We start from the raw sequence: 13,319 nt of genomic DNA, 5'->3' as shown, positions 1-13,319 counted from the left end.
TGTCAGTTCCCCTAATATCTCTGGAAATGGGCTAGTCCCTAGACTTACAGTATTTTGCCTCCAGGTTGCCCTAGCTAGGTCTTACCTGAGCCTTCTCCCAAGCTTTGCTCAGTGGCCTAGTCAAACTGGTACCCTTTGCAACTGTGCTGGGCAAGATGGTCCCCCTCTATACCTCCTCCTGGGCTTCATTAGTTTTATCAGTCCTGCTGGTACCCTGCATAGCCACATTGAGTGTGCTGGTCTTACCTGTGCCCTTCCTGGGCTGCACCTGGTGGGTTGTTCTGGCTGGAACTCTTCTTGGACTCATTGAGCTGGTTCCATCAGTACTCTTCCTTGCCACTTTGGGTGAGCTAGTTCCACCTGTACCTTTTCCTGGATCACATGTGGTACAACGTGTCCCACATATATACCACTTGTCCCTGCTCTGGTGGCTCCCCAGTGTTGCAGGTGTTGGTCTACTCTCTGTTCTCCCTGTGAGCTGGTTTCCTCCTACTTTTAACTTCATTCTGAGGCATTTTTTTTCCTTTTTTTCTATGTGTGGATGTTCATAGAAGGGTGTGGATGGGCTGGAAGAGATTCTTTACTCCACTATCTTAGTTCTCTGAATTTATACATCACATCATGGAAATTGACTTGGCTTTGGAGACGGATGAATTTGGTTCATATTCTAATTCTGTTACTTATTGACCCTGAACAAGTTACTTCTTTAATTTGGGCCTCAGTTTCTTGATCAGTATGATGAGATGAACTCATGAACTCTAAGTTCCTTTTTCAGTATTATAACCTATAATCTATAAGGGGATTCCTACTTAAGTACAAGTTGGATTAGATAATTTTTGATGTCCTTTCCAGTTTTGTGTGTATAAATGTAGCCTATTCTACCAATTATATGTCTAATTTTAGTGCTATTCCTCTCTCTTCTAATTCTCCACGTAGGTGTAGACCAGAGGTATCAAACATGTGATCTACAGACCACACACAGATCACAATACTCCCAAATACGGTCTGAACCAGATTTAAAGGGAATTGAGAAGTATTTAAAATAACAAAATTATAAGAAAATATAAATAATATTAATATGTGGTTTTCTATGTCAAGATGTAGTGCACAGGGATCTAGATGCACATTTTAGTAATTCCCATTCATGTATGATGTTCATACTAAGGATATATACTATCCTTTAAATTCTTCTTAGAGATGAGTGGTAGAGGAGAAACTATATATCATGGTGGATAAAGCAGTAGGCATGGGACTGGGAGGACCTGGGTTCAAATCTGTCCTCAGATACTTCTTATTGTGTGACCCTGGGAAAAATCACTTAACCTTAAGGGATGAATGGCGGGTTCCACTTCTTCTAATAAGATCATGTCTCATTATCTGAATCTCAGTTCCTTTCCTAGTCAAAGTACTGGAGAACAAATGAAGTATTACCCAGTTACTCAATTTTCTAAAGGTCCTATATTTACGCATATGGAAACATTCCTTCCCCTACATTGGTGATGGCAAACCTATGTCATGTGTACACACGTAGCCATTTTCAATGACACGCGCTCATGCTGAGGATGAAACATTTGCTGTAGTGTAGTGTAGACACTCTGTGCACTATAGATGACAATTCTACCTATATTAGTTTACCTATTTTGGTTTATTAATACAGTTATAGATTACAATTATACATTTTTGTTATTTAAACTATAAATATAGTGAAATTATGTTTTTTTTCTCAAAATGTCACACCACTTGAGTTATGTTGGTTTTTGGTGACTTCTGACACACCAAGCTCAAAACATTGCCCATCACTGCCCTACATCTTAAGGAATAATATGGGGAGGTTTCCATTTTCTTTTAATGCAAGGAACAATACCCCTGAGAAAAGTGCATATGAAAACCATAGACCTGGTTTCAGTGGCTATACTAAGTAAACTTTGCAAGAATATTAAGGTAGCTGATCCAAAATCATTTGTTAAACACTGACTGAGTGCTAGGAACTATGTTAGTTGTTAAGGATACAAAGACAAAATTGAACCAGTCCTTGCTTTCAATAAACTTACATTCTACCAAGAAACATATATATGTAGGAGAATATATAGGATAAATATAAGGCAGTTTAGAGAGATAGAGGGCAGAAGAAATTAGAAAGTATCAGAAAAAAAGTTTCACATAGTAGGTGGTATATAAGCTCATCTTGCAGCAGGTAAGGAATTCTATGAGTTGGAAGTAAGGAAGGAGCATTCCACAGGGGTCTGTGTAAGGGAGTGATACTTTGGGAGAATAGCAAAGCCAGTTTGGTTATGACATTGAAGTAACATAAATGGGCTGAAAAAATAAATTGGAGTTCAAAAAATTAAAGGATTTAAAAACTAAACAGAGGAGTCCCTTAAAACATTTAAAAAAACCCTTTCATGTGAGGGAAAAAAAAACATGAAAAGACTATTTCTCTTTTCAACCTCCTAATTTGTCTTGTTCTGGAAGAATGTCACACTATGACCTTTTGTTGGCTCTGCCACTCCATTAATTTGAGGAGTTATTTTAAAGTTGTGTGGACAGGAATCTTGGGAAAGTTTAGCTAAGAGTTTTCTCTACTCTTCCATCTTGGTTCTGCCCTAGAAATCCAAAATAAATAAATTTAAATATAATTGCTAAGCAAGTTTGGTTGGTTATACTAATATACAATGTTAAATTTTTAATGAAATATTTAAGTAAATTTTAAGAAAGCTTGAAAAGTGAGAATATCAAGCCTAGTATAACAAGATTAATAGGCATACATATATAATTTTATACTTGGATTTCACAACTTTAGTCTTAAAAAGACAATGGAGGAAAGGCAGGGTTAGCCTGGAAATCTTCTAGAGATTATAAGTAACTCCCAGCTTAATGTAATATTGAAAAAAAGAAATTAATTTACTCTTAGGCTGAACTGAAAGGCAGTGCCCAGCGTTAGGGAGGTAATAACTCTGACCTATTTAACTCTGACCTATTCTTCCCTAATTAAATTACAAGCAGAGTACTGTATTCAGTCCTGGGCATCACATTTTAGTGAAGAGATTGGCAAGCTGGATTATTTCCAAGACATGATTTACCAGGATCGTAAGAGGCATTATCATGACATATGAGAATCAGTTTAAAGGACTACCAATATTGGGGAAGAGAAGACTCTGGGAAAGGAGGTGACATGACAGCTGCTTTGAGATGTTTGAATTGTTTTCATGTGAGAGAGAGAGATTGGACTTGTTCTGCTTAACCCCAAAAGACTGAACCAGAGACAATAATAATGAGAAGTCAAAAAGAAGCAGATTTTGGTTAAATAAATTATTTTAACACTGGAGTGGGCTGGGAGAAAGCAAATGCTTACTGACCATTTATTGGGGAAGTTGTAGAGCACAGAATCAAATAAAAGGGGAAGGAGGGCACTAAACCATGCATAAGTATTCTTGCTGTGGCATATTGACACAGAAACCCACATGATATTGTTTATGTTCTCCTGTATTTTTATTTGTTTTATTAAATGCTTTATATTTCTCTATTATTTTTTAATCTGCTTGGCCACACTGGGAATTTTGCTGATCACCCTTTGGGTGTTTAATACCTTTGTTATAGATTATTCAGATTGGATTCTTTAGTCTCTGAGGAGCCTTCCTTCTCAAGATGTCCAGAACTGAATCTCCTTATTGTCCAAGTGTTGTACAGTTTTTCCCCACTCTTAAGAAGTTTTCTGCCAAGATTTCCTGTTCCCCAGGAAGCTGAGCTGCTCAGGGATTGGAAAGAGGGCTATAAGATTTTTCTAATGAGGAGCTTGGGGAATCCAACCTCTTGAAAACCTAGAAATTAAAGACATTTTTCCTGGTCTTCCACAGGTCCAGATACTAGCTATTCCAGACCAGAAAGGAGTCAGTCTCTACTTTCCAGAGATATCAGTCCACCTGCCTGAAACTATCTATCTGTTTTTCCTGGGATCTAAAGCTTCAACTTTCCTTGTTTTATCTTCCAACACTTCAAGGCAGAAGAAAAAGCAGCAAAACTTGTTTGCTTGGTGATGCTCAGTAAGTGCTTGAAGGTGGTAAGTGTTTGGACGGTGGAGAGAAAAAAGAAGAGATGGGAAGTAAGGAAAAGAGAAGCAACCTGTACTGCTCCAAAACACATACTACGAATTATATCATATAAGAATAGTAATAAAGTCAGTAAGAAATAATAGCAATAAAATATAGAGATTTAAATTGGCAATTTCCTTTGCTGATATTATTCAAATTGAGGCTCACAAAAACATATAATCTAGGATTATTATTAACATTTATTTAGAATTTATTATTTATTTAGAATTTATTATTTAGAAATTATTTAGAATAGATTTAGAAACTGAGACTTTGACAAATGAAGTGACTTATGCATATATATATATATATATATAGCTAGTAAGTTATCAGTGGTTATATTCAAATTCTTAAAAACTTCCTAAACAAAACCTAACACTTGATCCACTATACCCCTCCCAATGAGGACTTGAGATGATTAAAAAATTATTAACACTTTAAAAACTGAAATGAAATGATTTAGATATATTTGCCAAGAAGTTTGGTTAGTTGTGTTGATGTTCAATGATGAGTTTTTAATGGAATATTTAAGCATTTTTTAAAAAGATACTGACAAGTTCTAATATTTAAACAAATCTAAGTAGGTGGAATTTAATATAAGTGAAAGTCTAGTCTTACACATGGGTTCCAAAATATTAATTTTTAAGTACAATCTAGGGCAGGCAAACTAATCTATATAAGGACCAATTAAACGGAATGGGAGGTGTTGGTCTTGGAGAAGAGAAGATTTTTACCTGAACATGACAGCTGCTTTCAAATTATCTGATGTGAAAGAGTGATTAAACTTATTCTGCTTGGCCTCAGAAGACAGAATAAGGACCAATGAGGAATTTCCATAAAGAGGCAGATTTTGGCTCATCATATGAAAAAACTTCCTTCTGATTAAAATGCTATAGCTGTTGTATGTTGGAGTAGCAGTTTGTTGTTGCTCAGAAACTGCAGGAGATTCTCCCAAACCTAGCACAGTTCAAAGTTTAGCCTAGACTAGTCTTTAGAGCAAGAAAATCTGACCCTCTCCAGAGTCTACTTGAAAGTCCAGGGTTTACCATGGTGCCAAGTTTGGAAGAAAAGCAAAGGAGAGTAGAATAAGCCCTGTAATCAGTGTTAAGTTCAGGTCCCATTCTTGCCATTAACTAGAAATAGGATGTTAACCCAATCATTTTCCCTTTTGGGCCCTGAGCCATTAAAGGGAGGGGGATAGAATATTCAGTATTGACTTCAGTGTTTTATTGGTGAGAGTTAAAAAGTTCATCTCTGTGGAATATATTTTTGAACTTAAATCATTTCCAAAAATTAAATTTTAATTTTTCTCATAATGGCAGAGCTTTGAGTTCATTGTGACCCAATCTATGTCAGCCATGTCCAATCCAAACACCAGAAAAAATATTTAGCCAGACTTAGGTCAAGGATATTCCAACGGAAAGCTCAATAAAGACCAGGAAAGCAGCAGTTATACTGGGCTATGGCAAGGCCCTCTTCATACAAACCTTAGAAGGCTCCTGTATTTCCTAGCTCTATAGACCTCTGAATGGCATTATATGATGAATTTGTCAGTGAGGACACAAGTCACAGGGTCAAGAAGTGTGAGTGAGGGCTGAGGAGAAGATGGAAGGACTTACTACCCTAATAGCAGCTGATAAGTAGGCTGAGAGCATTCCCCACGATCTAAAGTAGACAAGAAGAGAGGTAGTTTTCAGAGTGGAGACTGGAATTCTGAGGGAGGTTGTCAGGAAGAAGCATATGATGAAGACACAGACAAAGACTCTATATATGATTGGGAAAAGCAAATAGAACTGAGTCTGATTGGTGTGAATGAGCAGGAATTCTTCTGTGTTCATGGAGATGAAGAAAATAAATTTTCCTTTGTTATCTATTTTATTGTTGAACATCATGGCTTGAGTGTGGTGCCATAAGCAGGCTGAGTCCAATGACCTGGGTTCTAATCCTACCTGTACCACTAACTTACTCTAGATAGTGAGTTTTACCTTTTACAGACAGTATTATAGGATATGTGTGCCATAAGTACAATTCATTTGCACATTCCTCTTATTTTCTTAAATTCAATAGGTGCAGTTATCCCTTTGACTCCCAAATTGCTCATACTATCCTCTACCAATTACCTTTATTGTAATATTTATTGATTTTCATTATCTCCTGTCTACCTTGTCCACTTGCTCTTTTTTCCTTTCTCTTTCTACTTCTGGTGGGCATTAGACCAGACGATCTGAAATTCTGATTCTGTTATTTCTGATTCTCTTATATTCCTCTCTCCCACTCTTCTGTCTTTCCATTCCCTCTTTGTTTCCTATCCCCATTTCTCTGCTCTGACTTTTGCTGAGGATGCATATAATATCCATATAAAAATAAACATGTCAAAAGTAACTGCCTCCATGGATGCAGGAACAGCTATGATGGAGGGAAAGAGACAGAAGCTAGCTAAAAGGGTCTTAAGGAACAGGTAAGATTGGATATATGATATAATGATGGGGAAGACAAATGCTTTCAAATATTTGAAGGGCTGTAATGAGAAGAATAAAATGTGTTTTATTTGACCTGAGATAACAAAACTAGGAGCAATGTATGGTAATTGCAAAATAAAATAAAATTTAAACTTGATAGAAAGAAAAACTTTCTAATAATTATAGAATTTGGGACGCTACAAGAAGCCAAAAACAAAGGATTTTCATAGGGTTATCATGAAGGGAAGAAAAGGGTTTCTATAAAAAAGATTTACACAACCTATGTGAACTGTGTGAGAGGTTCACTCCCAAATTGATCCCTCTTTCCCCTGGATGGTCTATACTTGTGAAAGAGTTTATCATTCCCTTTTTTCTTTTGAGGGGTGGACTATTTTATAGCAATTGTTCATAATATAAAATACTAGTAAATACTCCTTTCAAGAAGCCAACTGATATTCTAATTAATTCATATCAACTCAAAATTAATAGGAGAAGCACATTGATAGAAATTTATAGGATTTTAAGTATATAAGTTTATAAGTGTTAAAGAACCATCTCTAAATACTTCATGATTACCCCATGAAACCTGAGGGGGAAATAGTAGCTGTTCTCCGGGGACTCAACTTGCTGGTCTGAATGGGGGTTAGGAGAGTAAGATCAGAGTTTAAACTATGACTGTGAAAAAGGCTTAAGAATATTAGTGGAAGGTAGCTAAATATGAATCAGCACAGACCTCATCTGGCCTAGAGATGACAATTCATCTGGGTGAATCTTCTCCCTTACTAACTATCAACTGCATCAGGGTTTGGTCCTGATACCACCACTATCATCACCACCACTACCACCTCTCGAGTGAGAGAAAAACTCCTTTCCTTGATCTATCTAGATATTCTCTCTTCTAGGATTGAAATATTTGCCTACCATAACTATGTGCTCTGCTCCTACCTTTTTCTGCATGGTAGCTCTCTTTAAGCATTTGAAGGGCTAGCAAGAGGAATTAGATCTATTTTCCTTAGCCTAGAGAAGACCTGGCAAAAAAAACCAAACAGACTTGATTTCAGAAAACAAACAAAAATAAGCAAACTCCCCAACAATTAGAGCTATCCAAAAATGGAATGGTTACATCGGGGGTGGAGGTTTTGGGGTCGTGGGAGGTCTTCAAGCCACAGCTGGATGATGACTTCTTGCCTCTAAAATGAAATTTTATCACCCTTCCTTATGTATTTCTGACTCTGCAGATTTCAGACACAAAACTCTTGCCTGGGGCTATCTCACCCTGGAATATCTCCCCTCATTCAATCTTCCTTTTGCCACTGGTTATTTCCTAGAGGAAATCCCCCATTTTGGGGAAGGGCTCAGACTTGTCATCCTTCATTCTTCTTCCATCTGGGTTTCTCAGTCTCCAGACTGTCACCAAGTCACTGTACATACCCCCTTCTTGTCTCACCCCTTTATTTCTTGTACCTATATCCCTAGTACTTAGCACAGTATGTAGCATCCAGTAAATGTTTAATAAATGTGTGCAAATTGCTTAACAATGTAGAAAGTACGCAGCATTTGCTTTTTATGTTCATATGGCATTTGTCGTGGGTCATGTAGGGAGAATTCTCATTTGGGTACATGTTGGACTAGAGGACTTCTGGGCTCCATTCTAATTCTGAGATTCAATGCTTCTGGAATTCTTAATGGGATTTGTCTTTGAGAAATTCTCTCTCTCTTAACTCAGGCTGTTCCTGACTTTTTGAGTTAATGTAATCCAAAATTTAATTCATACCAGTTGACCGTGTTGTTCTTTGAAGTTAACTCTCCCCTAAAGTCTTATTGGGAGATCTTACTCCATTCTCTCTAGCAACACCTTCTTAGACTAATCCCATTTAAGCCTGGATCTCTTTTCCATCCATAATATTGTTAACATCAGCTATATGCTCCATTGAGTTTTTCTTTTCCTTTCAAAACCAAATGAATCAAAGGAAAGGAACTTAAAACATAGTGTGGGCTTGAGAATTTAGAATATCTAAGTTTCAAGGGGATATAGAACAAATGTAAGAACTGAAAGATATTCTACAAGCTCACAAAAAACTATCTTGTCTGATGGAACAACATTTTAGGTAGGTGTCTTTAAAATACATAGCTCTGGGGAAGCTAAGTGGCTCAGTGGATTGAAAGCCAGGCTTGGACATGAGAGGTCCTGTGTTCAAATTTGCTCTCGGACACTTATTAGCTGTGTGATCCTGGGCAAGTCACTTAACCCTCATTGCCTAGCCCTTACCATTCTTCTGCCTTAGAACCAATATATAGTATTGATTCTAAGACTATAGATAAGAGTTTTAAGTAAAAATAAAATAAATAAAATAAAATACATATCCATAGGCTATGTCAGAAGAGCCTTAGCAACACAAGCTCACCAAATCCTAGAAGGTTGATCCACTATTGACAATGTGTACCTATAGCATATAAGAAAGGGGGGAGGCACATAATCTCCCCACAACTACACACACACACACACAAAGTGCATAATTCAATTGAAAATAATCTGTGTGTTTCCCATAGGCTGTAAACTCAGTGTGAGTTGGCAGTGATATGGTGGCTGGTGGCTAAATAATCTAAGGAAAACTTAACTTGCAATAAAGAAGTCATAACTTTGAGTAAAAAGGAGGTGATCTTCCTATTGTCCTTGACTATAGTCAGGCCAAAACTGAAATTTTCTATGTACCTCTGAGTTCTAAAATTTAGAAAATACATGGAAAACCTGAAGAAGATCCAAGAGAGAGCAGCTGGGATAGTGAAGAGTCTATGAAGACCAACTGAAGGAACTAGACTTGCTTGACCTAAAGGAAAGGAAACACATGGGGGATAGGATAACTGTCTTCACACATTTAAAAGGATGGCATTTGGGATAGAAATGGGATTTGTTCTGCAAAAATCTAGAGGGTAGAATAAGAACATTGGATAGAATTGAAAACAATACATTTTGGCTCAAAATAAAGGAAAATGAGAACAATATCAGAGTGGAATAAACTCCTTGAGGAAGCTGAGGGGTCTCCCTTCAATGGAGGTCGTCAAGGAAAGTATAGATTCCCACTTGTCAGGAATAGTGCAAAGTGTGTTTTGTACTGTATTCTATGAGGATCCTTAAATCTCTATGTGATTTTATGGGTCTCACTGAAGAATGGGCTACCCAAACCCTTCTGTTAAACTAGAACACTGTCTTCTCTCTCTGCTGTAGGCTGTGAGAGTGGACTTGCCTTGCCCATTGTATTTCTTTCTTTATCCTAATGCTCAAAGGTCATTGATGCTTAGAGCAAAAAGGAGATGCTTTTCATAACTTGTTCATTTCTAAATGAAGCTGGTGCTATTTCAAAGAAGATCTGAATTGGAAGGAATTTTAGAGGTCATTAGGTCCAAGTCCATCCTCTTGCATTGAGGCTGAATGAGGTAACATTTAGCCTTGTCCAAGATCACAAATGTAATACATGATGGTGTGTCGAGATCTATTTATCTCTGATTAGGACTGCTTAGTTGATAAGAAAGTAACAGGACACGGGAGACGATCTTGACTATTAACTCATAGCTGCTTCTCCAAAGTGCCATTGAGTCACAAGTTTATTATATATGAAAATTCAAACTCCCTTTCACCCTTTCACACAAAGATTTACAGCTTTGTAGACATTGCAATTAGTTTAGACAACACACATAAACCACAGAAACTTCAAGGTGAAGATAAGAACCAGGCTGAACCTTCAGCTCCGTGCTTATCAGCAAGCTAAGTCTGAGAATACTTTTCTCAGGGGCAAAATGCCCCTGCTAAACTAAGGTTTCTGCATTGGGTTGCCAAGCAGCTGCATTTCTGACCAAAGGGGAAGAATGTTAACCTCTTGACTACTGGTTTGCTAAGAGCTTAAAGCTTTTCAATAAGACTATGTTGCTTTTTAAGAAAAGGTGTGAATCATGAAAAGGAGTCAAAAGAGGAGTCTCAGATTTTTATCTATTTGAGGCTGTTTCTCTTATTGGCTTCCCACAATGGTGATAAAAACTGAACCTAGAAATTCTAAGTCAGAGCCTGGTATTCTTTCATTTCTTATGAAAGGATAACAGTATTTTCACATCATGTTTTCACTTTTCTTTTCCAGCAGAAAAACCAGCCCCATGGCACCAGGAAACCAAACACAATTTACTGAATTTATCCTCCTGGGATTTTCTGAGATACCAGAGCAACAAGGGGCCATCTTTGGGCTGTTCTTGGGCATGTACTTGGTCACTGTATTTGGAAACATACTCATAATGTTGGCTATTGTCTCTGATTCTCACCTCCACACCCCCATGTACTTCTTCCTTTCTAACCTGTCCTTTGTAGATCTCTGTGTGGTATCCACCACAGTCCCCAAGATGTTAGTGAGCATCTTGACACAAAACAAGGCCATTTCCTATGCTGGCTGTCTTGCCCAAATGTATTCCTTTATGGTTTTTGCTGGTTTGGACAATTTCCTTCTCACTGCAATGGCCTATGACCGTTTTGTGGCCATCTGTCACCCTCTGCGCTATACATCCATCATGAGTCCCGAACTCTGTTGCCTGCTGGTGCTGCTCTCCTGGATATTAAGTCTTCTAGACTCCCTCCTTCACAGTCTGATGGTAACTCAGCTTTCCTTCTGTACAGGCCATGAAATCCAGCACTTCTTTTGTGATCTTGATCAGGTTCTAAAACTCTCTTGTTCGGACACCCTTATCAATTATGTCTTGATATATATTGTAGCTGGTCTGCTTGGTATTCTCCCCCTCATAGGGATTCTCTTCTCATACGGTCAGATCTGTTCTTCCATTTTGAAAGTCTCATCTGCTGGGGGTAAGTACAAAGCCTTTTCTACCTGTGGATCTCATCTCTCTGTGGTTTCCTTATTCTATGGCACAGGGCTGGGAGTCTATTTGAGCTCCTCAGTGACCCAGGCTTCCTGGAAGAGCACAGTCGCCTCAGTGATGTATGCTGTGGTCACTCCCATGTTGAACCCCTTCATCTATTGTCTTAGGAACAAAGACATAAAAGGTGCCCTGTGGAGACTCATTAGCAGGATATCCTCCTCTCAGTGATAGAACCTAGTCCTGGGAAGGGGGTTCAGGTATTTGTGGGAAAACATTGGAAAGCAAAAATCCTAAATTCCTCACAAATCTGAAGTTTCCTACCCTCTTGTCTCTCCCTGGACCTATTTACTGTAAGTGAATGTGATCTTATTCTTCATGGCCTCTGTTCCTGGATTTTCCCCAATATTGACTTCTGTAATAGCACCTATGGCCTCTTCAGAACATCTTCCAGCTCAAAAAATTGTAGGATACAGAGTGACAAGCCCAGGGTTTTTAGTCCTCTCTCTACCCCTTTTAAGCTGTATGTGTTGGCCATGGCACTTCATGCTTTTGTGCCTTAATTTTTTCATTTCCAAAACAGGAATTGGAAGATCTGCTCTGACTACCTGAAATATTTTTCTTTTTTTAAAATTTGAGAAATCTTATTTAATTAATTGTAGTTAATTAATCAATCAATTAACCCAATAACTTATTTAATGAATTCAATTAAATGACTTGATATTTTTATTTAATTCATTAATTTTGTTAATTAAGTTTTTCCATGGTTACAAGATTCATGTTCTTTCCCTCCCCTCTTCCCACCCACCTCCCATAGCCAACAAGCAATTCCACTGGCTTTTATATGTGTCATTGATTTTATTTTTCTTCACATCAAACAAAGTGATGGGAATTAAAATGTTCTGTACTAGACAATATAAAATAGTTGTGAATCTCTTTGCCAAGACAAATGCAGAAATTATATGAACACAATTACAAAACACTTTCCATACAAATAAAATTACATCTATGCAATTGGAAAAACATTAATTGATTTTGGGTAGGCCAAGCTAATATAATAAAAATGACAGTCCTATCTAAATTAATTTGAGTACTCAGTGCCATACCTATCAAACTACCGAAATCTCTTTTATTGAACTAGAAAAAATAATAACAAAATTCATCTGGAAGAACAAAAGGTAAAGAATATCAAGGGAACTAATGAAAAAAAATGTGAAGGAGGGGAGCCTAGCAGTACCAGATCTTAAACTCTACTATAAAGCAGCAGTCATCAAAACGATACTGGCTGAGAGACAGAAGGGTGGATCAATGGGACAGACAAGGTAAATGACAGCAGCAAGATAGAACCCACTATTTGACAAAAACTGCTGGGAGAATTGGAAAACAGAATGGTAAAAATTAGCTTTAGATCAATATTTCACACTCTATGCCCATGGTGATGAATCTATGACACATGTGCTAGAGGGGGCACTCAGAGTCCTCTCTTATGGGCATACATGCCATCTCCCCAGGACAGAGTTCTTCAGAGTTCATTACTAGAAAGCCAGAGGGATGTGGGGCTGGGCTGTATCCCTTCTCCTCTCCTGAGGACATCACCCACCCCTCTAAAAGCTTCACCATCACTGCCCTATACAAAGATAAAGTCTTGAACCTCTTTGAACTTTTATTGAACTTCATTGAAAAACAGGTTTAAACATAAAGAGTGATATTATAAGTAAATTAGGGCAACATAGAATAGTTTACCTGTCAGATCTATGGAAAAGGGAAGACTTTATAACCAAACAAGGGAGAGAGAACATTACAAGATACAAAATAAATAATTTTTATTATATTAAATTAAAAAGTTTTTGTACCAACAAAACCAATGCAACTAAGATTAGAAGGAAAGCAACAAACTGGGGAAAGATTTTTATAACAA

At 37.5% G+C, this 13,319-nt stretch overlaps 1 protein-coding gene across 2 annotated transcripts in view; it reads left to right on the top strand.

The window, feature by feature from the left end:
- The first annotated feature begins 10,693 nt into the window (after nucleotides 1-10,693).
- LOC123243268 (olfactory receptor 7D4-like) overlaps nucleotides 10,694-13,319 on the top strand; it is an 83,547-nt gene continuing 80,921 nt past the window's right edge. Inside the window, exon 1 of one of the 2 annotated variants that reach the window (XM_044671496.1) lies at nucleotides 10,694-11,171. In XM_044671496.1, coding sequence (XP_044527431.1) covers nucleotides 10,694-11,171 — 478 coding nt within the window. Of the gene's footprint in view, nucleotides 11,615-13,319 lie in introns of both variants that reach the window. The other variant, XM_044671506.1, reaches the window with a different exon arrangement.

This window comes from Gracilinanus agilis, chromosome 1 (genome assembly GCF_016433145.1).
Source record: "Gracilinanus agilis isolate LMUSP501 chromosome 1, AgileGrace, whole genome shotgun sequence".
Classification (NCBI taxonomy): domain Eukaryota; kingdom Metazoa; phylum Chordata; class Mammalia; order Didelphimorphia; family Didelphidae; genus Gracilinanus; species Gracilinanus agilis.
Note: the sequence above shows the minus strand (reverse complement) of the source record. Positions and strands in the feature narration are given on the sequence as shown.